We start from the raw sequence: 24,699 nt of genomic DNA on the forward strand, positions 1-24,699 counted from the left end.
CTCCATCACGCAGAAACACCAGCTCCAAAGGAGGGCCAACCGACATGGCAGTGAAGTCCATCTGCCATGACCATAGAACCTGTGGGTCTCTTTAGCCCTCAAAAGAACCAATACCTGGGGTTGTATCTACTTTATCTGTCTCTGAGACTCTGCTCAGGTGTACATAAGGAAAATCCTTCTGACAACCTCCAGACTCTTTTTTAGAGATTCATAGCCATATAAACTCATTTGTCCTTTCCATTTCCCCCTTACTTTAGGTCAAACAGCATTTTAAACTCCTGTTATTGTATGTAGACAGGGATATTTTGCTGGTTCGCAGTGAACCTTTAATTCAAGGTCATTTTCTAGTTACGTCATCAGCTGGTACTTGGTAGTGATCCCTCGGTGCCAGGGAGGCTCATCCCCGGGTGTCATGTCCCACACTGGGGGGAAGGCAGGGTATTTACAGCTGAGTTTGGCTTTGAGACTGGCCACATTTGAGTAACACAGAGGCTGTCAGGAGGGAACTCTTAGGCACAGTGCTGCTCTAGGCCTTGTTCTTATTTCAGGTGTATAGGCTCACAAGCATAGTCATTAGTATCAGGGGGCCACTGTTGGACCCTCATTCCTTCCTGGACCTTGCCGTTGCACTTGGGGGACTGCCGCTGCTCCCCTAGGGACCATGACAGAGGTTTCCACCCCCCCCCCGGCCAGGAACCCAGTACCCCCCCAGCTGTTGTTTTTAATTGTTTCCACTATGAGTATATCCAAATATTTCCATGCACCCTGGACACATGCCCTGTATAACTCCCTGTCAACCATATGTCCCCTGTCAATAACATCCCATACCAGTATTCCTCCACTGCCATTGTTGAACCACTCTGTGATCCAAAACTTCCTGAAAAGTGAAGCCCAATATAATGTCAGGTTCCCTTAATAGTAAAATGGAATATAGTGATGAGTTTAAAGGTTAGATATAGAATACATATTGATTTGGAAAAATTCTACATCCTATCTTTTTCTTTTCTTTTCTCCCTAATTATTGAGCTTCTCTTCACAAGAGCCTTAGATCACAGTAATTCATATATACAATATACAGTACTCCCACATATCCATTATAAAACCTTTTCCCTTCCACAGTGATAATCTTTTAACTTATTCATATCATATTTAACTGAAACTGATGTACAGATATTGAGACAATAGCTTTCAAACAAGGTAACATTTGTGTTTACATTGTGGTTTATAGTTTAGGCTATACAGTTTTCTAAATTTTTTAGTTATCCTATGTTTTACATTATGGTTTACATTATTAGTCTGTCGTCCCCTATATGTTTTTGGTGTAATATTACATGTTTTATATCCATCCTTGTGTGCTCTTGTGAAACACTTCTTTTGCCCTCACATTTACTTTGGTTCCATCTATTCAATATCTATTTCCCCCTCCCCTTGGGGCCCACAGTGACAGTCAATCTTCATTTCTTGAGGAGCCATGTTCAGAGATACTTGCAACAGTGTTGAGGGTTTGACTTGCTGAACTGCCCTAATGCTCTGGGAGCCCCCATTTCTCTTGAGAGATAGTTTCCTCTATTTGATGGCATTAGTCCTCCCCAGATTGTGGGTCTACCTTCACTCTCATTATATGGGTCTCTACCCAATGGTAACCCACTCTGGCAAAATGAGCATTCAGGTATTCCCTAGGAGTCTGTCCTGTGACAGATTATCCCCTTTGAGTATCTTAAACAGGTAACTTTCCTAATTATATTTTGAAAAGGTTTTCTCAACATTATACTCTCAACCAACACCTGACAATCTCCTATGTTCGTGTGTTGCCCCACCCTCTCCCCAATTTCTTGGGCAATATTACCCTAGCCCCCCTCAAACCCCCAAAGCTCCACCCAAAGGTAACCCTATGCCCCCATTTTATCCCTTCCTTGTACACATACTTACCTCCAGCTTATCATAGATTTCACATGTAGATGTCAGCTTACATCCTTCCTCTACCCCCCCCCCCCCCGATTTCCTGTAAGCCTATCTTCCAGTCTCTAGCTCTCTGAGGCAGCTTGCTTATTTCATATCATTGAGGTCATGTAGTATTTGTCCTTCAATGCCTGGGTTGCTTCACTCAACATAAGGTTCTCAAGATTCACCCATGTTATCACGTGTGTTTGTAGTGTATTTGTTCTTAAAGCCGAGTAGTATTCCATTGTATGTATATACCACATTTTATTGATCCACTCATCTGTTGATGGGCATTTGGGTCAATGCCAACTTTTGGCGATAGTGAACAATGCTGCTATGAACATTGGTGTGCATATATCAGTTTGTCCCTGCCTTCAGTTCTGCTGGGTATATACCCAGCAGTGGAACTGCTGGGTCATATGGCAAATCAATGGTTAGTTTTTTGAGAAACCGCCAAACAATCCTCCAGAATGGTTGGATCCTTCTGCATTCCCACCAGCAGTGGATGAGGGTTCTCATTTCTTCACATCCTCTCCAGCATTTGTATTCTTCTGTATTTTTGATAACTGCCAATCTTATGGGAGTAAGATGGTATCTCATTGTAGTTTTGATTTGCATTTCCCTGATAGCTAAAGATTTGGAGCATTTTTTCATGTGCTTTTTAGCCATTTGTACTTCTTCTTTGGAGAAGTGTCTGTTTAAATCTTTTTCCCATTTTTTAAATGGGTTGTTTATCTTTTTATTTTCAAGATATAGGGGTTCTTTATATATGCAAGTTATAAGTCTCCTATCTGATATATGGTTGCCAAATATTTTCTCCCATTGTGTAGGTTCCCTTTTTACTTTCTTGACAAATTCCTTTGAGGTGCAGAAGGCTTTAATTTTGAGGAAGTTCCATTTATCTATTTGTTCTTTTGCCGCTCGTGCTTTTGGTGTGATGTTCATGAAGCAATTTCCTGTTACAAGGTCTTGTAGATGTTTCCCTACACTGCTTTCCAAGGTCTTTATGGTCTTGGCTCTTATATTTAGGTCTTTGATTCATCTTGAGTTATCTTTGTATAAGGTGTGAGATGGTAATCCTCTTGCATTCTTCTACATGTGGATATCCAGTTCTCCAGTCACCATTTGTTGAATAGGCCATTCTCGCCCAGTTGAGAGGGTTTGATGGCTTTATCGAATATTATATGGCTATATATATGAGGTTCTATATCAAAACTTTCAATTTGATTCCATTGGTCTGTGTGTCTCTCCTTATGCCAATACCATGCTGTTTTCACTACTGTAGCTTTGTAGTATGTTTTGAAGTCCGGTAGTGTGATTTCTCCAATTTCATTTTTCTTTTTTCAATATGTCTTTGGCTATCCGGGGCCTCTTTCCTTTCCAAATAATTTCATAGCTAGTTTTTCTAGTTCCTTAAAGAAGGCTGTGTTGATTTTTATTGGGATTGCATTGAATGTGTAGATCAGTTTTGGTAGGATAGACAACTTAATAATATTTAGTCTTCCTATCCATGAACAGGGAATATTCTTCCATTTATTTAGGTCTTCTTTGATTTCCTTGAACAGTCTTGTATAGTTCTCAGTGTATAAGTTTTTTACATCTTTAGTTAAATTTATTCCTAAATGGTATTTGTTTCTTGATTTCCTCCTGATCTTGCTCATTATTGGTGTACAGAAATGCTACTGATTTTTGCACATTGATCTTATAACCTGCGACTTTACTAAACTCATTTATGAGTTCTAGAAGCTTTGTTGTAGACCTCTCAGGGTTTTCTATGTATAGGATTATGTCATCTGCAAATAATGAAATTTTGACTTCTTCCTTTCCAATTTGAATGCCTTTTATATCTGGTTCTTGCCTCAGTGCTCAAGCAAGTACTTCTAAGACAATGTTAAATAGAAGGGGAGAGAGTGGGCATCCTTGTCTTGTTCCTGACTTTAGAGGGAAGGATTTTAGGATTTCTCCATTGTAAACAATGTTGGCTGTGGGTTTTTCATATATACTCTTTATCATGTTCAAAAAACTTCCTTGTATTCCGATCTTTTGGAGTGTTTTTATCAAGAAAGGGTGCTGTATTTTGTCAAATGCTTTTTCTGCATCTATAGATATAATCATGTGATTTTTTTCGTCGATCTGTTTATATGGTGTATTACATTGATTGATTTTCTTATGTTGAACCATCCTTGCATACCTGGAATGAATCCCACTTGGTCATGGTGTATAATTCGTTTAATGTGTCGTTGAATACAATTAGCAAGTATTTTGTTAAGTATTTTTGTGTCTAGGTTCATTAGAAAAATTGTCTGTAATTTTCCTTTCTTGTGGTGTCTTTGTTTGGCTTTGGTACTAGGGTAATGTTGGCATCATAGAATGAGTTCGGCAATGTTCTTTCTGTTTCAATTTTTTGGAATAGTTTCAGCAGGATTGGTGTTAGTTCTTTCCAGAATGCTTTGTAGAATTCACCTGTGAAGCCGTTTGGCCTTGGGCTCTTCTTAGTTGGGAGGTTTTTAATGACTGATTCTATCTCTTTACTTGTGATTGGTTTGTTGAGATCTTCAATTTCTTCTTTCATCAATATAGGCTGCTTATGTGTTTTAGGAATTTGTCCATTTCCTCTGAATTGTCATTTTTGTTGGAATATAGTTTTTCAAAGTATCCTCTTATGATAGTCTTTATTTCTGTGGGGTCAGTGGTGATATCTCCTTTCTCATTTCTTATTTTGTGTATTTGCATCTTCTCTCTTTTTTTCTTTGTTAGTCTCGCTAAAGTTTTGTCAATTTTGTTGATCTTCTCAAAAAACCAGCTCTTGGTCTTGTTTATCTTTTCAAGTGCTTTCTCATTTTCTATTTCATTTAGTTCTGCTCTTATCTTTGTTATTTCCTTCCTTCTTCTTCTTCCTGTGGGATTACTTTGTTGTTTTTTTCTAATTCCTCCAAATGTGCAGTTAGTTCTTCAATTTTTGCTCTTCTTTTTTGATGTGTGAATTTATGGCTATAAATTTCCCTCTCAGTACTGCTTTTGCTGCATCCCATAAATTTTGGTATGTTGTGTTATCATTATCATTTGTTTCAAGGTAGTCATTGATTTATTTTGAGATTTCCTCTTTGACCCACTGTTTTTCTAAGAGTGTGCTGTTTAATTTCCATATCTTGGTGTGAAATCTGGGCCTCTGGCCCTTGCAGATTTCCAGCTTCACTCCACTGTGGTCAGAGATATTATTTTGTATGACTTCGATCTTTCTGAATTCATTGAGCCTTTCTTTGTGGCCTAGCATATGGTCTATCTTGGAGAATGATCCATGTGCACTTGAGAAAAATGTATATCCTGCTGTATTCGGGTGTAATGATCTGTATATATCTATTAGATCCAGCTCCTCTAATATACTGTTCAAATATTCTGTTTCTTTAGTGATTCTTTTTTGAGATATTCTGTCCAGAGTTGATAGTTGTGTATTAAAATCCCCCACTATAATTGTAGATGCATCTATTCTTTCACTTAGTTTTTCCAGCATTTGCCTCATGTATTTAGAGGCACCCTTGTTAGGAGCATAAATATTTGATTGTTCGTTCTTCTTGAGAGATTGTCCCTTTCACTAATATGTAGTATCCTTCTTTGTCTCTCACAATTGTTTTGCACTTAAAGTTTATTTTCTCTGATATTTATATAGCTACTCCTGTCTTTTTTTGGTTATTGTTTGCTTGTAAGATTGTTTTCTAACCATTCACTTTCAGCCTTCATGAATCTCTGGGTCTAAGATGTGTCTCTTGTAGACAGCATATAGATGGGTCATATTTCCTTATCCAATGTCCCAGTCTGAATCTTTTGATAGGTGAGTTTAATCCATTGACATTCAGTGTTATTACTTTCAAGGAATTATTTATGTTAGCCATATTTTGATTGGACTTGTGTTTGTCATATTTTGTTTGTTTGTTTTTTCTTCTCTTTTTGTCTTTTTTGTTGCTCTTACACTCTCCTCCAACTCTGTCTGTCCTGTTTTTTCCTTTCTTCCTGCAGAACTCCCTTTAGAATTTCTTGAAGGGGAGGTTACTTGTTGGCATACTCTTTCAATTTCTGTTTATCTGTGAATATTTTGAACTCTCCATCATTTTTGAATGCTAGTTTAGCTGGATAGAGTATTCTTGGTTGGAAATTTTTTTCTTTTAGTACCTTGACTATATCATACCACTGCCTTTTTGCCTCCATGGTTTCAGATGAGAAATCAGCACTTAATCTTATGGAGCTTCCCTTATATGTGATGGTTTTCTTTTCTCTTGCTGCTTTTAGAATTTTCTCCTTGTCTTGAGCGTTGGATAATTTGACAAGTATATGTCTTGGGGTGGGCCTGTTGGGGTTTATGATGTTTGGGGTCCGTTGTGCTTCTTGGATATGTACATCTGTCTTTTTCAGTAGATTTGGGAAGTTTTCAGCCATTATTTCCTGCAACACTCCTTCTGATCCCTGTCCCTTCTCTTCTCCTTCTGGGATGCCTATAATATGTATGTTTGTGTGTTTTGCATTGTCATTGAGGTCCCTAAGTCTTAGCTGGATTTTTTCTGTCTTTTAATTGATCAAATCTACTATCTGTTTGATTTCCGATGTACTGTCTTCCACATCGCTAATTCCCTGCTATGCCTCTTCTAATCTGCTGCTATTTGCTGCGAGTGTGTTTTTGATTTCTTGAACTGTGGTGTTCATTCCCATCATATCTGTTATCTTTTTGTGTATGTCTGCCATTTCCTCTCCAAGTGTTGTCTTCATATTGTTAACCTCTTCCTTTACTTCATTAAATTTGTCTGTGATATATGTTCTGAGATCTTTAATTACTTGTGCGAAGTTCTGCTCCCCTTCCTGGTTTTCAGTTTGTTCATTGGATTCAGCCATGTTTTCCTGAATACTGGTTTGGTTTGTAGATTTTTGTTGCTGTCTGGTCATCATTTTATCTTGATGGGTTTAATCAGTTCCTTAGCTTCTTTGTCTAGTCTTGGGGATTAATTAGCTGTTGTTCTTGTGTAAGTGTTATATCTTCTCTTTGTCACTTTGTTCTTCTTATTCTAATTTCTTATTGCTAGCTGAGTTCACTTTGAAGGAAAATATTAGGGCCAGGGAAAGGCAATTGTGTAAGAAAGGAAAATGTGTAAAGTAGTATCAGTAATAAATGTTAACAGAGCAACAATATGAGCTCTGGGAGGATGGATATTAGATTCGTGTAAGTTGTGTAGAGTTATAGCAGTAAGTAGAGTACCTATAATGAGGTAGTCGACTGAATATGGGAGGAATATAGTATGAATTAATAAGCTAGTGTTTTTGTGAGAGAGGGAAAGAGAAAAGAAAGGCACTAGTTTCAAGAGTGGATAAAAGACAGAAAACAAAACAAAGGTATTAGAAATTAAGAGTTAGATGATTTGGGGATCAAAGAAAGGGAGGTAGAATATAGGAGAGACAGTAGATGATGGAGGATATCAAGATGTGGGGGAAAGGGGATAGTGTAGGTAGCCAAAATCAATTCACACAGAAATGAGGCAACGGAGGATGAGGAAACCCAGCAAATGTGAGGTGTTCCCTGCAGTACCTATTGTATAATTAAGATAAAATAAAATAAGAAGAAAATGAGGGACACGAGAAAAGAGAGAAAAAAAGAAAAAAGAGAGAAAGAAAGAAAGAAAAAGGGGGGGATGGGTAAAGAAAAGGGAGGGGAACAAGTAAGGAAAAGAAAAGAAGATATAGAACACCACCACCACCAACAACAAAAAACCCCTAAATAAATGAGAAAAAAAAATAGACCTTGGGGGATACAATGGGAGAAAAGAGTAGGAAATAATGCAATATTAGCAACCAGGACAATAAAAAATTTAAAAAATTAAAAAAATTAAAAAAACGCAAACGTTGAGGGCTAGGACAATCAAGGACCTCAGATGGGCTTCAGGGCGTGGTGGATTCAGGGATGGAAAGTCCGTGATATTGCAGACTCAAGAGGTGTGAGTCTCTGGGGTGTGGGCCACCAGGGTTTAAGGAACACAGACCTGGCAACCTCAAATCCGGTTAACAGGGAGCCTGGGAGCACCGCAGTGCAACACAGCCTTCAGGGATCTCCGCAGCTGGGTGCCAGCCCTATGGGAGAGGTCACATCCGCAAACTCTGACCTATGTGTCCCAAACCTGTAATTCCCCCTTTCACTAGGGTCTCTTCTGTGGCTGTATCACCAATTTGACTTCAGGACACCTCCCGCCCTGCAGGCCCCTGAAACAACCAGTTGGGGGCGCCTCTATCTTGCAACCAATTTAAGGATGCTGCAGATCCGCAGCCAGGCTTAGGGGGCAGGGCTGTAGCCGGAAGCGCTATTATTCGTGTCAGAAATAAAAAATTCCCCACCTCGCAAATAACTCCCGTCTGTCTCACCATATCGGTTTGCGAAGGCCTCCTGCCCTGTTGTCCCCTTAATAGCCCGCTCAGGGCTTATGCATTCCCCAATACTGCAGCGCCTCCAGGAATCGCCACCGCGGTGCCAGTGCCGCAATTCCGCCCGCCCCAGGGGGGAGCGTCCCGCGCGCAGTCCCTATCTCCGTGTAAGAGAGCCTCAATTTTATCTTTAACATGAATTTTCTCTGTTACCTTCCCACAAAATCGATGTCCAGACACCTCCTGCCCTGCAAAATCCCGAAACAGCCTGGTCCTGAAGAATTTCTAATGCTGCCCAGCCGCTTCTTTGCAGGAGAGACTATCAGGTGCACTCACTCAACCACCATCTTGCCCCGCCTCCCCATGATTTTTTTTGAACCCATAGCGTCTTTAATTAAAAAAAAAATACACATTAAGAAAATGACTTGGTAAACCACAGACTGGGAAAAAATATTCACAGTATATAAATTTGATAATTGATATTTATATTTGAACAATTCCTACAAAATATTCATCATCATAAATGAAAACAAGTTATTTTTAAAAATGGACAAAAGACTTAAGACTTCAAAAAGAAGATATGCAGGGAAGCGGATGTGGCTCAACTGATAGAGCATCCGCCTACCATATAGGAGGTCCAGGGTTCGATACTGAGGGTCTCCTGACCCATGTGGTGAGCTGGCCCGTGCGCAAGGAGTGCCATGCCATGCAGGGGTGTCCCCCGTGTAGAGGTGCCCCATGTGCAGGGAGTGCACCCCACAAGGAGAGCCACCCTGCACAAAAAAAGCACAGCCCGCCCAGGAGTAGCACCACACACAAGGAGAGCTGACACAGCAAAATGATGCAACAAAAAGAGACACAGATTTCTGGTGCTGCTGACAAGAATGCAAGCGGACACAGAAGAACACACAGTGAATGGACACAGAGAACAGACAATGAGGGGAGAAATAAATAAAAAGAAATCTTTAAAAAAGAAAAAGTACATATACAAATGACCAATAAGCACACTCATAATACAAAATGTTGGTTAAGATGCAGAGCAACTGGAAAGCTCATATGTTGCTGTTGGGAGTATAAAATGATCCAACCACTTTGAGAAAGACTCAACAGTTTCTAATAAAGTTGAACATACACTTATACTTTGACCCAGTAATTTTACTCCTAGGAATTTACATAAAATAAATTTCCACAAAGAGACTTCTAAAATAATACGCATAGCATCTTTATTCATAATTGCTGAAAATTAAAAAGAAGAAGGAGGAGGAGGAAGAAGAAAATCCACCAAATGTCCATTGGCAAGAGAATGAATAAAGAAACTGTGGTATAGTCATACAATGGAATGCAATAAGAATACCCTCAACACATTATTTATTATTGGCAATTTAGCAATCTTTATTAAAATTGTAACTATACATATCCTTTGACCAGCTATTTCACACTCATGGGTGCTAAATGCCGTATGTACAAGGGTATTCTTTGCAGCATTGTTTGTAATAATAAAAGGTCCTGATTAATTAAATTATGGTGTCCACTGACAGTAATAAGAAATTATATCTCTGTATTTCTATGGAAATCTTTCCAAGATATATTATCAAGTTAAGAAAAATGGCAAAAGGAGAAAAAGTATAGAGACTGTTACCATGTGTTTTAAAATAGAGGGAAAATAATAAAAAGAAATGGAATAAAAATGCTGTACAGTCTCTTCCTTTTCTTTTTCCTCCTTTTCTTCCCTCTTGTCTTTTTATACTCCTTCCCTTCTAGTCTGCATTTCCTGAAAATTTCAGGTTAAACACCATTAGGTAAGCAAGGTAAGCACCTGGCTGGGGAAGTGAGTGCACAGGCAGGGGCAAAGCTCATCAGCACAGGAGGAGCAAGGCAGTGAAGGGAAGTTGGTCACACACAGGGAGATGGGTCAAATAAGTGAATCAATGAAAAAGAATGGGAGTTAGATTTTTCACTGTCAGAGAAAGGAGCTACAAATACGGAAAGGGAGAACCCTGTGGGGCGGTAGACTGGAATTGAGACATTGGTATGAACTAATGATCTTCAATATAGAGAGGTAAATGCAGATATAGGGGTAAAAATTATATATTCTCAATCCTAGATCTGTCCACTGAGAAGGCCTGAGAACAGTGAGATATCAACAAGAGCATGCCTAATTCTCAGATCTTCATTTTTTAATACCATTCTCCACTAAAAAAAAGACAAGTGCATCTTGGAGAAATAGCTAATTTCAGAGCCAGAATAGAGGAAATAAGCCTGAAAATCCTTATGCCAGAAAATGAGAACGTGTTTGAAGAATTTTAGGGACATGCTGAAGGTCAAAACAGCTTGCTAGCAAGAAGCTTCCACTGTCAAATACAGGGAAATTTAAACATCAAAACAAATAACAATAGCAATGGCTTCTAACCCATTTATTGAAATAGAAAGCAAGAGTCCATACATATATGAATAAATAAACAAATAAATTGAAAGTTTAATGGTGAATGACTGGCATGCATATTCTCAAAGAAACTCCCAACAATATATCAATTAATTGCAATGGGAAAACGAGTAACTTTAGAGTGGAGAAGACTTGCAGACACTTCCTTAATCAAGTGATCAAAGTTACCATCCATAATAGACATATCGAATCCTGTGCTGGGGAGTGAGTTGCTACAACAGTGCATTGTGGCAATACAGGTTCAGGCTCAACAGAAACATTCAGCAAATATTCCCATCATTACTTGCCCTGAATAAAGAGACCCAGAAAGAGTAAAAAATCTCCTTGTCAATTACACAACAGAGTCCAAAAGAGCAAGGCTTCCCCATCATGGCAAGTCTTCCAGAGTGGCCAAAAATTGCTCCGGGGTGAGGTCCAAAGATGGCAGCTCCATAAACCTCACTTTGTGCCAGAGAAGAGAGACCAATTTATACTGTTTTCACATGGTTTTTTCCTACCTCAGGAGGAGAGTGCCCTGCCAGTGAGAGCTCCTGTTCTGAGGAGCATCTGGGGATGCTTGTTCCCAGTTCCTGGGTTCCTGGTTTGAGGTCTGGCTGGAATTTCCATTAGACCAAACATCTCCCCGAAGTTGTGGAATGGCACATATTAGAAAAGGAGGTGGGAAAGCGGAAGGCTGGAGGATGGCCACTTAGTGTGGATCTGTGATTTCCCCAGGAAAGGAGGTGGTATAGGTGAAGTCTGGGCAATGACTGCTTAACAGCTATCTGTGATTTCCCTAATGTGTGCCATCTGATAGGATGCCACAAGAAGAACACAGCTTTCCTTCTGTGAAACTCTTGTCAAAGACACTTAGTCTGAGTCCAGTCCCGAGAAAACATCAGAAAAACCCATATCGAGAGACTTTTCATAAAATAACTGGCTTGTAGTCTTTAGAAGTATCAAGCTTATGAAAATCAAGACAAGACTGAGGAAATACTCCACACTGAAGACTGTCTATGATAATGCAATAAGTAATTCTGAACTGGATTAATTTGCTATAAAGGACATTACTACATTACTGGGAAAATGGTGAAACTTGAATGAGGTCTGAGGCTAGGAAGGATGTAATTATCAATGTTGGTTTCCTAACTGTGATGTACACAATAAAAATAGACTATTCACAATTGGTTACAGGTGAAGGCAAATGTGTTGGTCACCCTTCATTTGCACGTTCCCCACCCCCACCCCCACCTCCACCCTCTTTCCTCGTCTTCCTGGTTTTGCACTCCAGGAGGCTGACCAACTCTATGGGTTCCTTTGCCTTCCAGCTTCTACTTGGATCCTGCCAATGGGAGGCAGGGCAGGGTGGGAGGACATGGCCCTGGCCTTGCCCACCTGCTGGCTTCCTGCTTTGACACTGCTCTTCTGGGGGTGGCGTTGCTCCTTGACCCACCTCCTGCTGGAATCCTCTCTCTGGGCCTCCACCTTTCACTGGGTTCTCTCCCCTTGCCCCTTCCGGCCTTGGGGTGGTGATGGCTCCCCCAGCACATTAACATTTTGAAGCAATGAAGAACTAGCTTTCCCACTATGAAAGACAAAGCCTAAACAATATACGATGGACTTGAGGAGAAACCTGAATAGTCTGCACAAATACCTTTGTTTCATGCAATGAGTGGCTGTTTAATAATGTCACTTTCCATTATACTAAGCTATATGGGGAATCTGTGACTGCAGATGAAGAAACTATGAAGATGTAGTAGATGGTATCATTGTTTAGTATATTCACTGCCTATCCCTGTGGAAGAAGTATAAACCCTTGTCCTGACTTGCTCTGGACAATGAAACAGGGACAGAACTGATGCAAGCCTCAGCTAAGCAAAAGCTTTAAGAGTCTTCTCACGATTATGTCATTTTTCATTTTTCTCTGTCCTATCCAAGGAGTTGAGTTGATCTGCAGCCTGGGTCCCAGAATGAGGAAGATATGAGTAGGTCTGAACCAACAGCCTGTGGTGACATATCGTATAAGCAAGTAATAACACCTTGCAGTTGCACTGAGATTTTGAGGTTGTTTGTTACCACAGCATAACCTGACTTAAACCAACTGATACAAAGCCATTTCCCTTGTGTCATAACATAATATTGATAAAGAAAACCACATTCTAGAACATTTTTTAAAAAGATAAGCTAACGGTACACTTCTTCCTGCAACATACCTTGGACCTTCTCCACAGCCAGTGAAGACAGGATGTGCCATAGCTAAATAATAAGAAAACTCAAGTTCAAAGATAAGCACGTAGCTAAAAATCACACAAACATGTGACAAAAGCCAAATTCCTAAAAGAGAGATCCCCAACTCTACAGTCAGAATATTTGCTAATTTTTAAAACTGGTCCCTATTAGAAATTAATGCTGATAAGATTCAAAGGTTTAAGTTTGACTGACTGTAATGCTTGATGCTGTCCAGTGAAGATTTAAATATGTTTCTATTTTCACTAGGGTTTTTATTGTTTTTTAAAAGTGATCTAGCTACAATGTCCCATTGATTTTATGTGGCCTATCTCTAATCCTAATTTTCTCATAAATCCTATTATTTTTAGTGTCAACTTTGCAGAATGCAGGGGTTTGAAGAAATGCATGTATAGTGTTATAGCATAAATGCCTATGTAAGTATAAACAATAATTGTCATGTACAGATTTTTAACACAATACCCTAACTCTGTATTTACTCCCATATTTTCCTCATTCCATCATCCTGTGCACATGCATGGAATCAAGAGGAAACAAGACCAAATGCAGAGAGCATGGTCTTTAGAATCAGAAAGAACCGAGCCAAATCCTTATTCCACGACTTACTAGCTGTGCTAATGTGGGTGTCATTATCTCCCTGAGCCTCAGTTTCTTCATCTGTAAAGTAGAGAGTGTAAGTGGAGGTTAGAATGAGGTAACCATGGCAGAAACTAGTAGCTGTTTTTTTTCTTCCTGAGCACATATAACATGGCCACAAGTCTCCATTCCCCTTGCTCCTTCACGTCACATGTGACATTGTGACTAGTTTTCACCAAAGGCCTGTCAACAGAACCACAATGAGTCACTTCTCCATTAAGCTTTAAAGCAGCAGCTGTGACTTCTCTAGGCTCCCTTTTCTCTCTCTTGGCTGGTTGCAGACAATCACCAGGCCCTTGACAATGGGAGACCCACAAGGTGTAAGAAGCCTGGGTCCCAGAGTCTATCGCAAACTGTTAAGTGAGCAAGAAAGAAATTTCTGTTGTGTTTGAGCTATTATATATATATTTATTCTGTTTATTATAGCAGATTAGCTTACACTAATTAAGACAAAAATCCACTCCACAACAAGAAAATAAAGGAAATAAGATTTCGTTTGGAGATAAACTTTAAAACCAATGTATCTAGGGAGTAGACGTAGCACAAGTGGTTGAGCACCTGCTTCCCATGTAGGAAGTGCCAGGTTTGATCCCCAGTACCTCCTAAAAGGAAAAACAAAAAAACAACTCAGGGGAGCCAGATTAGGCCACGGGCTTCCCACATACAAAATCACGGTTCAATCCCCAGTCCCAGTACCTCAAAAAAAAAAAAAAATTAATTAATTAATAAAATAACATCAATATATCCTAGGTCAGAGCACAGATATTCAGTGCCCCTTATAGAGAAAGACAGCTCCCAGGCTTACCAGACTTAGTTGGATTCTGCAGGAAAGCTTTTAACAAGTACGAAGTATAAAAATGAGAAAGAAGGAAGTGGGGGTAGGGTGGCGGTGACATGGTCAGCTGAAGAAGCACAGGGGGAAAAGGGCCATCGCAGACAGAAACCAGGGCTAGGCCTTGCTGGAAAGTGGCCAGAGGGGCCAGGGAGCAAACTCAGAAGCCACGTGTCCCCGAGGAGGGCCTTCCCACGGCCCTTTCCAGGACTACCTCTGCGAATGCCGAGGACCCCCTAATCAGGATCTCCATGGACAGGGTCAAACCCAGGGAATCTTTCAAAATCTCGCCAGGCGACATGAAGCCACGTGGCACATCCCACTCCGGAGGATGAGAATCCTTCGAAGACCACTCCCCCTGTTCTGAGTCCACGTTCAGTGAGCAACGGAGGGCCTGGGGCCCACACGGTGGGAATGCCTGGGCCAGGAGGACAGGAAGTCTTGGAAGCTGTAGATTACCAAATTGGCATTCTGTGGTTATTCAGGTTGGTTGGACTCTCTGTGCCTCCCCTTCCTCGTCTATCAAATGGGACCAAGAAGAGCACCTATCCCCAGAGCTGCAGTGGTGCTCACGCGTTGACGTATTGCGAAGTGCTCTGGGCAGCGGCTAGCCCGGGGCGGGCGTGTCCACGTGTCTACTATTGGAATTGCACATCGGGCTCTGACTGCGGTCAGGCTCTGTGTTAATGTGACTCTTCCTCTGAGAACAGATACCCTCTCAGGGTTTCAACAACAACAACTTAAAAACAAGAGCCTGAAGTTTGATTAATTCATCAAGGTACATATTACCTGCTCTCCCAGCAGCCAGAATCCTACCTGAGGTGATGACATGATAACCTGACCTCGCTATAGGCCTCGCTATTTGCAACTGAAATTGAGGATTATCTGAAAAACTCTCTCGAGTGCCTAATCTTCCCTCAACAAATGGCAGGTAGCCTTTGTTTCTCTTCTAAAATGCCGTACATCTCTGGACTGTCAGCTAGAAAACCACAAATTGGGAAGGAAATGCCCGATAGCCTAAGGAAACTCTATTGCCGGGTTCGTTTTGGCTGTAAGAGACTGGCAACAACCTAATTCCCACTGAGTTTCTGGACTGAAATAAGCTCAACAGGAACCTGTAGCCTTACTGACTGCTCATGTGATTTGAGACCCAAGTAGGTGAGACCCCACTGCAGGACGGAAGAGGTGCAGCCCCCCACCACCCCCTCTTCCACTTGTCAAAATCTTCATTCCCTTCAAGACGCAGCTCGAATGTCACCTCCTCCCTGAAGCTTTCCTTCCACTGTGCTCCGTCTCATTCATTATGTTCTTCCATCTGTCACCCTCATTAGATTTTAGCTCCTCCTGAGGATTCGCGTCTTAGGGATCTGTATAAACCCTGCAACCAGCACAGTGCTTAGAACTTAAGAGGGGTCCACGAAATACTTGCTGCTGAAGTAAGGCTATGGGTCCTCATTTCCCTCGTTTTCTTACTTAAGCTTGGAACTAAGGAAGGTAACCCTAGAGCCCTTCAAGACAAGCCAGGCCCAGGTGGCGTAAGGTGGTGGCCTGCCCTTCCACAGCGACCTCAAGGACATGCCTTGAGGACCTCGCCCCGTGAAGGATGGAAGGGACCTCAAAGGATCTGGAGGACCAGGAGACGTCCTTAGGCAAGATACCGTGACACTAAACAGTATTCACGCAAACATTTGTCAAGTGCCAACCTGTGCCAGGCCACAAATAAGAGCCAGTTCCTATCTTCAGAGGCAGAGGCCGGCCTATCTGTATACAGGCGATGACAGTACTGTGGGAGGTGCTGGGTCAGAAGGGGGCCCAAGGCACCACGGGCTGGGGCACGGACAGGAGGACGTGTCACAGGAGAGGTGACGTCGACGCTGAGACCACCTGGAGGAGCCGAGCCACTTTGGAAGAGGAGGACTTGCCAGTTCTCTCCAACAGAAAGAACAGAAAGCCTCTCAGGAGGGGCGCCTTTTTGGGCATTGCTGGGAAGAGCATCTCCATTGTCTTCCTTCAGGCCTATGGGCTGACTCTCCGGCCCACCCTGGCCTTCCTGACACTGGACACATTGGGAGGCGCATGGAATGTTCTCCCACTGCCAGGCAGGGCCCCATCCTGTCCCAGCAACCATTGCAACCCTGTCTGACACTGCTGTGCCCTCTACTAATGGCACCTGTGGGATCATCAACCTCTCCTCACTCAACTCCATCAGCTCACCTGTCCTAGGAAGCAGAAGAGGCCTGTTCTGCGCAGGCACAAATCCAGTAGGGGTTCTGCCGGATAAAGGCCACACTAAAAAAGCCACAGAACATGGACTGTACACTTTGAATGGATTGTTTGGTATGTGAATAAAGCTGCCTTAAAGACCAAAAAAAAAAAACCAGTAAGAATCTCCACAGAAAATTTTATTACTGAAAGCATTTAAAATGAAGCAAAGAATTTAACAAAATATATTAAAAAGATATTTTTTAAAAAATCACAAGTTAATAGCATTACGGAATTGCTTTTCTGATCATCCAGAAAAGAATACAGTATTTATTTAGTAGTGAACTGCATTGGGTGAGACTAACCATGGGGTAAGGAGACCCAAGCAGCCAAAACCCTGCCTGAGGTCTTCAAAGAAGAAGAAATGCCCGAAAATTAGGAGAAAGGCTGCGGGCGGGGCCAGCAGACGTACAGCAGGAATGGCTGGGAGAAGAGCAGGCGCTGGGGCGCAGAGAGCGTGTCCGTTATTCTGGCCGTGAGGGACCACCTGCAGTCCAGCTCCTGTGTGCGCACGCATGCATGTGCGTTCATTCTAAATCACTTCGTGCTTAATTCTCTCAAGTGAAAAATGGGTTTGGGTGGGAGTCATGCCTGTGTCTACCATCACACCAGGGACACCAGAGAGGGAGGGCCAGCCTCTCAAAGGAGGCTCGACCAGGCACTGCCTGGCGCGGGACGCTCACTGCCTGTTAGAGCTTCTGGGGAAGCAAGAGGAGTGGGCCAGGCCTGCCCCACGGGGGTAACCGTGCCGTGGCTGTGTGCTGGCCAAAGCAACCAGCCTGTCCCCACGTGTGTGGGAGATTAGGAAAGCTGAGATGTAGCTGTGATTTGGGTCTTGAGGGCCAGGGAGGATTTCCACAGGCAGGGATGGAGAGTGTGTGGGCATTTCAAGCAGGAGGGAGAGAAGAGAAGTCCCTCGAGGGAGTGTGCAGCCTGGGCTGGAGGAAGCGTCTGGAATATTCAGGGAGGTTATGCGAGATGAGACTGGAAAGGGGGCTTGAGGCCAGGCCAGTGTGTGTCTTGAAGCAAGGGGTTTGCACTCCCACAGGATGGATAACAGGGAGTCCTTCATGAATTCGTTCATTCATGCAACAAAAATGTATGAAACACAAACCATAGGCTCCGTGGAGGGGTGGGAGCACTGCCCCATGCTCAGTGCTGTGCTTTGCTCGCAACAGCTGCAGGGCAAGGTGGAGGCTGCTGCCGGTCCCGGGTGAGGGCCAGGCCCTGAACAGGCAGAGGGGAGGGCTCGGCTCACAGGAGGGGCGCTGGCAGGGTCAGCCCTGAGCGGGAGCCCCCTTAGCCGGGCCTTCCCTCCAGCAGTGGAAGCAGGGGAAGAAGTATCCCCCTCAATGTCCCGCACGGCGGGAGAGGGAAACGGGGCTTGGAGAGGAGAAGGCAGGCGGGGAGGGAGGGGGAGGAACCCCTAACCCTTCAGTGGCCTGGCCCCCCAGCAGGTCGCAGTCACCGGCCGGGGCGGTCGGGGGTCTCGCGGCCAGAGCTCCTCTCATCTTCACGTCTGTAGCTGTCCTCCTCTTCACGTCTGTAGCTGTCCTCCTCTTCCTGCCCTCTGGAAACCTCTCTCAGCTGCTCTGGCGGCTGTCTGTAGATCTCCCGGTTCCTGGCCAGGACAGAGCGGGAGGGTTTGCTCTCACGCGGGCCCTCAGGCGAGCTGGGCCTAGTGTCCCTTCCAGGAAGAGCAGCCACCAGACCTGCCACCCCCATCCCACCAGCTGCACAGGGACCCGGCGCCAAATGGACAGCAAGGTGCCACAGACTTCTCCCATTCTTGAGCGGAGGACTGGTGCCCTAGACAAGCAGGGGCTGGCCGGAGACAGAGGCTCCACCCCACGCTCGGCCAGGGAGCACCACAGGAAGCTTCGCGCTCAGGCGCTGGGAAGACACGGAGTCAAGTGCCCGACTGCACTGCAGGCTGTGTGAGTTGGTGACTCCCAAGTCCTCTGCTCTTTTCTCAGCTATAAAACGGGCGTGGTAAAGAGAAGACCTATTCCCCCAGGGGTGTTGTGAGTGGAGAGACTTTGAGGTGCTGGGAAGCACCTTCCCAACTTGCTCAGGCACTCGCCAGCCGGCCACCCACCCCGACTTACGGCCGTGTGTCCAACTTGTCCTCGTCTTTCCGCCGGAAGCAGCAGCAGTAGATGATGATGCCGATGATGATGAGGGCCGCAGCCACGCCCCCCGCGATGCCCGCATAGAGAGCCACGTTCATGGAGGCTGCAAGAGGGCAGAGGAGCTGTACCACCGGGGCCCTCGGCCCAAGCTCCCTGCTCTGATGGCCCAGGCATCAGAAGAGAGGGCCAGGGCCCGGGATGAGAGGCCGCAGCAGCTGGTGCCAGCAGCCAGGAAGCTGTCCTCCTCCCAGTCCACGGAGCAGCAGCTGCAGGCTTCCGGCAGCTCTCTAAGAAAGGCATGTCCTTGTAGGACTGTGACCAGACAGGGCCAGGGACTACTCTCCAGGCTGGAGGGACAGGCAAGGGCATCCAGACAGATGACTTTGCCTCCTAATGCCCCTGAGCTACCCAGGGCAGAATGCCCTCGGGTGTTGGCCATCCCAGCTCCCACTCTAGCTTACCCCTGAGCTGGTTGTGGGTGTCCCATCGTAAAAGGATGGGGCCGGGGCACATACCCTGTGCTCAGTGAGTGGCCCTAAGGGCAGGCAAAACAGAGCGGTCTCCAAAAGCCAGTCCTAGGCTCTACTTCGCAGGAACCAAGAGAGCTGGGCGGGTCTCAGGGTAAGGGCACCTGGGGTAAAAGCCATCTTGCCTGGGTCACCCCAGCTACCCTGCAAATGGGTGGCCCTACAGAGACTCCCAGCATCTCCACGGTGGTCTCAGCTGAGTTGTCTTCTGGCCTTTGTCTGCCCCCCCCTCCCCAAAATGCTCTTACGAGGTCTGACAGACAGAGAGATGTTGCAGGACTGCGTCCGTATCTCGTTGCTGGAGAAGCACAGGTAGTAGCCGGACATGTCTGTGGAGATGTTCTTCAGAGATAAGGTCTGTCCTGTGACTGGGAAAGAGAAACAGGCAGAGCGAGGAGATGGGGACCGCGGAAGGGCCCCAGGCTGGCACCCCAGGCTGGCACCCCAGGCAGGATGAGATCATGGCTATGCTTCAGAGTCCCAGAAGCCGGAGATGAAAACCAGGTCCCCCGTTTTCCAGCTCTATGACCTTGGGAAAGTTACTTGACCCTCCTGAGCCTCAGTAAATTCATTTGTAAAATGGTAATAGCGTCTACCTCATAAGGTTATTGCAGCTGTTAAAGGAGACACTAAATGTAAAGCTCTTAGCGGAATGCTTGGAACTTAGGACTGTAGACACAGGTGACCTTTTATTAACCAAACCCTGCCAGATGGGGGACTTTTGAGGAAGTTAAAAAGCCTTATCTACAGCTATAAACATCAGTGGCACCTGTTCCCCACCCTTTCCTCTAAGACACACACATACACACATACACACACACACCAAAGTGGAGCGCAAAAAGCTAGGCTTCCTAGCTAGGTGCAAACACTAGTACTGAGCTGCAGTCTCTTCTGTAATACGGAGAAAATCTCCCCCTCTAGTGCTCCGGGCCCAGGATGTGCCTCTGCCTCCACGCCAGCCCCTGGAGCAGCCAGTCTTCACCTCCACAAGGAAAGCCAGAGACTAAAGCTGGATACCCGCCCGCCAGGAAAGGTGGTGGGATGCGAAGTGTGCAAAAATGTCCACATGCTGGACACAACAAAGCAGAGAAGACAAGGATGACCAAGAATGGGAAAGGCTCCTTCCGCCTAAAGGATGGTGTTCATCTCTGGTGTCGTTGCCCTGGGTGACAAAGACTTCCTGCCGGCTGCGCAGTGGGGCCCCAGCAGCCCTGCACCTCCACGGACAAGCAGCCTTCCCCGAGGACCCAGGACATCCAGCAGCCTGGCGCCCGCATCTCAGACTCTCAGGGTGGCGCCTTCTTCAACTGGCATCTTCTTCAAAATACCTCTTTGTTGGGAGATCTAAGGCAAAGCAAAGTGCTCCTTCCTTTGCCTTAAATCTCCTTATTTATAGAAATGAATCAAGCCCCAAACCTTGTTTAGAGACAGTCCTGGCTGGATGTCATTCAAGGGTCATCTTACCACTGTATCCTCCCCTCCAGTTAGATCTAGAGGTGCCATTATCAAAATTTGCCAAGACCTTAGTAAAATGACATCGTTAAAAGTTTGTTTCTAAACCACTTCTAAGGCTGAAGGACCATTGAGCCAGGCAGGATGCACAATTGTGCAGTGCTTAGAATTCACTCAGGCACCCTGGATTTGAAACCCGGCTCTGCCACTGACTATGTGACTTTGGGCAAGTAAATTCGCTTTACGCTTAGACATATTTATATGTCCTATTCTAAAAGATGCTTCATCATACTCTGTTATGATTTGGAGATCGCCGTCTACTATTTAGTTCAGCAGCAGAGCCAGCTTTGCTGTCATCTCGGCTAGCCCCAGGGGGAGATGGTCTCCAACCAGAGGGGATGGTCGAAACTGCAAATAGGGTCTTTCACTGCCCTGTTCAGACTTTTCAGAGGCAGCCATGAGCGTCAGCAACAAATCCAACCTTCTTTCCATGGCCACAGAGTTACAGGACTGGCCCTGGCAATCATCCTACTATCTTTTGTCCAAGGACAAACCAGGTGAGCCGCTCCCCTCACTCCTTTGCAGGACTGTACCTCATTGTGGATTTCTCTTGTCTGTACACTTCTTCAAATACTATGTTCTCTGATCCTTCCAATAATCTTGTATGGTAAGTAGGACAAATAGTTCCACCTCTACCTCCATTGAGGTAAATGGAGAGTAGTTAAGTGACTTGCCCAAGGTCATGAAGTCAAGAAATATCAGCGCTGGGACAAAAACTCCAGTTTTAAATCTAGAACTCCCTGGAGCCATCGATAACTTTCTAAAAAAATATATATTAAATACAGTATAAAAGTAATGTATGGCCATTATAAAAATCTATTATGTGACATTAAATTATTTTAATTCAATTCAATCCAGAAAACCTTTTATGCTCCTCACAGCTATAAACAAGATAAACGCGGTCCCTGTTCTCTTGGAGTTTACAGTCTACAAGTGAAGACAGACATGAAACTGTGATTACAAGGGTGATTAGTGTTCAGAATGAGAGTACTATTTGAGCTTATAGCAAGAGAATTTAGTCCAAAGGGTCAGGAAAGGCCTCTATAAAGAGAAGCTAAAACGAAAATCATCCACGATCTTACCACCCAAAAATAACAGCACTTTGATTTAGGGTTATTTTCTTCCAATCTTTTCAGGTATATTTTCATCAAACTCTTCGCTTGCAACCCAGGGCACTGCTCTCTGGTTGCTCATTTTCTGTAAATCGCAACTTCTATTTTAGAATTTCATAACTCAGTTTTCTGGGCAATTACTTACATGTGATATTAAGATGTGTTACTGAAAACAGGGTCCACGACCAAAGCAAATGCAGCAATCGTTGAGTTGGGCCTTAAACAGTTTTTAACGGCAGAAATCTTAGAGCTGCTAATATGCTAATGGCTCTGCGACTCTCCAGCAGGGCTTACGAGAGCAGTGGTCTTGCTTTCTTTGCTAATTGGACCATAAGATTATTCTATCATTTTTTAAGAGGCATCTTAAAGGAATACGCTTTTGGAAATGCTGCTTTAACTCTAAGACCCTGGGCATGCCTAGGGGGCCTTTCGTTCTTACCAGAATCCCACTACTTTAGAGCATGAAACTCAGTGTTAGGTTTACACAACACCCTGCTGGCAGAGCCGGGACAGATGACTTCTGATTGCCTCCAGGTACCTGCTCAGGCCGAGCTCTAGGCCATGTTTGGGGAGCATGGGGGTGAGAAGTAGGGGATGGGGGTGGGAGGCATGGGGAGGGATATGTGGTTTCCTAGCCCGTGGAGTAAGCACGATCCTTCCCCAGTTCTTGAAGGCAACAGTGGACACTAGACGCTGCTCTGGGGTGATCTGGTGCATATCCCTGGTCACGGGACCACCTTTGATTCTGAACTCCTTTTCCTCTCAGAAAGGGTCTAGTATCTGAAATCCAGCTAGAGTAACTGTTACCACTGCCGTGGCGGCACCTTGTGGTCAGGGATGGGAACACACCAGACAGCCATCTGCCTCCCACCTGCCTTCTGCTCCCGCTTAGGAGACCGTTCCTTCCAGAGAAGCCGTGGCCACCCCAAGACACTGCGGTCAAATTGACCAGGTTTAATTTTGCTGCCCTTGCACCCTGATCCCCCAGCTCCTCTTCAAGCTCAAGCTACCACCTCTTTCCCAGAGTCCTCAAGATCCTCTCTAGCTGTTCTGAATGGGGCCAAGCCCCACCCTCCAGAATCTCATTTCCTAAAGTGCTCCAGCCCCCAGAACAACCCAACCCTTCTTCCCGGCTTCAGTGTATGAAACGTAGCTGATTGGGAACACAGTTTACAAAGTGTGTCCAGAGCTATTGCATCTGTGATCTCACGTTATCCTCTTTACAGCTTTCAGGGAAGGTGATATGATCATCATCCCAGTTTTTCAGATGAGGATACTAAGGGTCAGAGAGGCTAAGTGACTTGCAACTAGAAAGTGGAGAAGTCGGGACTCAAATTCTTGTTGAGAGATTCCAGACTCCCTGTTCTTTTCACTGCTAGCTTACTTCTGATCACTAAGTCATAGGAACAAATCTCTAATGCTGAAAATGCTGTCCTCTAATTAAGAGGGCAGAGGAAAATGTAGACTGTTTTAAAAGTCAGAAATGCATTTAGACTGAGGAAGAATGCTTTGAGTGCCCTGGGAAGCAGGGTGGAGACAAAAGGCTTTGAGAAGCGCACCCAACACCATCCAGATGCAAAGTTTTGTTGTTATTCCCATTAGCCACCCTTCCTTTCTGCCACCACCCTGCCCGCCTGCCAATTCTGACCCTGAGCAATCTTCACTTGAGGGAGGATAAAGCTTCTCAGAAGCAACTACTCAAAGTAAATCGCTCTTGAATTCACTTTCAAGTCCTCAGCATTCTCCCCCTTTCGGATCACTGAAGAATTGTCTTGACTTCTAATGACCAGAGGAGTCAGACAGGATGCACCCAAGGTGCCCACCTGTGATGCTCCCTGCTGTAAAAGCCTGTGGGTGGCGCCCACCTCCCACCTGACACGCAGGCACTCCGTGGTCTCTCACGCCCCCGACGCCTCAGCCACACCAAAAACTCGGGATTCCTGTGCTGGTCTCCATGCCCAGCGCACTGCTCCTTAAGGACTCAACTCAAATAACAGCTAGTCATGCCTCACATTTACTGAGTGCTTACTATGCACCAAGCACTGGCTTCAGTGCTTTCCATGTGCTTTTATGTAATCCTCACAATAAACCTATGAAGGACATACTAGTACAGTATTATGTCTTTTATACATACAGACACTAACACTAAGGCACAGAGAGGTTAAATCATGTGCCAAGAACACACAGCTAGCAATTGAGTCCATGCCATGCTCTCAACCCTCATGCTGTACTGTCAGCTCAGAAATACCTCCTCTGAGAAAACTTCCACGATCTCCTTCGGCATCCTCTTTATTAGAGCCTCACTGGGTATAAGTTTATTGTAGCTTTTATCAACTTGTAACCTTCAGCTTTGGGTACCCCAGTACAAACTCTGCTGGAAGGAAGTTCGGAGGCCATCACTGTCCATGGTAGCCCTTCTGTGACCATCGCTGGAGCCACTGGGTTATTCACCGGCCAGAGAGTGGGAGGCTGCCGAGCCCAAGGCACGCTGCCAGGTGGTTTCAACAAAAATTCCAAACACATTCAGTGAAACCTTGCCAGCCAAAAATGAGTAAACAAAACTAGGAGCTTGTTGAAAGCCATATTACATCTTCTGTTTTACATGAGATCTAGTGGATTTTATTAATTCTTTTTAATTTTTAAGTAGTTCTTGTTTTGTCCCCAAATGAGTGAAGGGAAG

At 44.5% G+C, this 24,699-nt stretch overlaps 1 protein-coding gene across 1 annotated transcript in view; it reads right to left on the bottom strand.

The window, feature by feature from the left end:
* Window positions 1–16,858: 16,858 nt before the first annotated feature.
* The window catches only part of GPA33 (glycoprotein A33), a 45,024-nt gene continuing 37,183 nt past the window's right edge, over window positions 16,859–24,699 (bottom strand). The window contains exons 5-7 of the mRNA XM_004464719.4: window positions 19,644–19,763; window positions 18,845–18,971; window positions 16,859–18,357 (exon numbers count right to left, since the gene is read on the bottom strand). Of these exons, the coding sequence (XP_004464776.1) occupies window positions 18,201–18,357; window positions 18,845–18,971; window positions 19,644–19,763 (404 nt within the window). The 3' untranslated portion in view covers window positions 16,859–18,200. The remainder of the gene's footprint in view (window positions 18,358–18,844; window positions 18,972–19,643; window positions 19,764–24,699) is intronic.

This window comes from Dasypus novemcinctus, chromosome 13 (genome assembly GCF_030445035.2).
Source record: "Dasypus novemcinctus isolate mDasNov1 chromosome 13, mDasNov1.1.hap2, whole genome shotgun sequence".
Taxonomy (NCBI): Eukaryota; Metazoa; Chordata; class Mammalia; order Cingulata; family Dasypodidae; genus Dasypus; species Dasypus novemcinctus.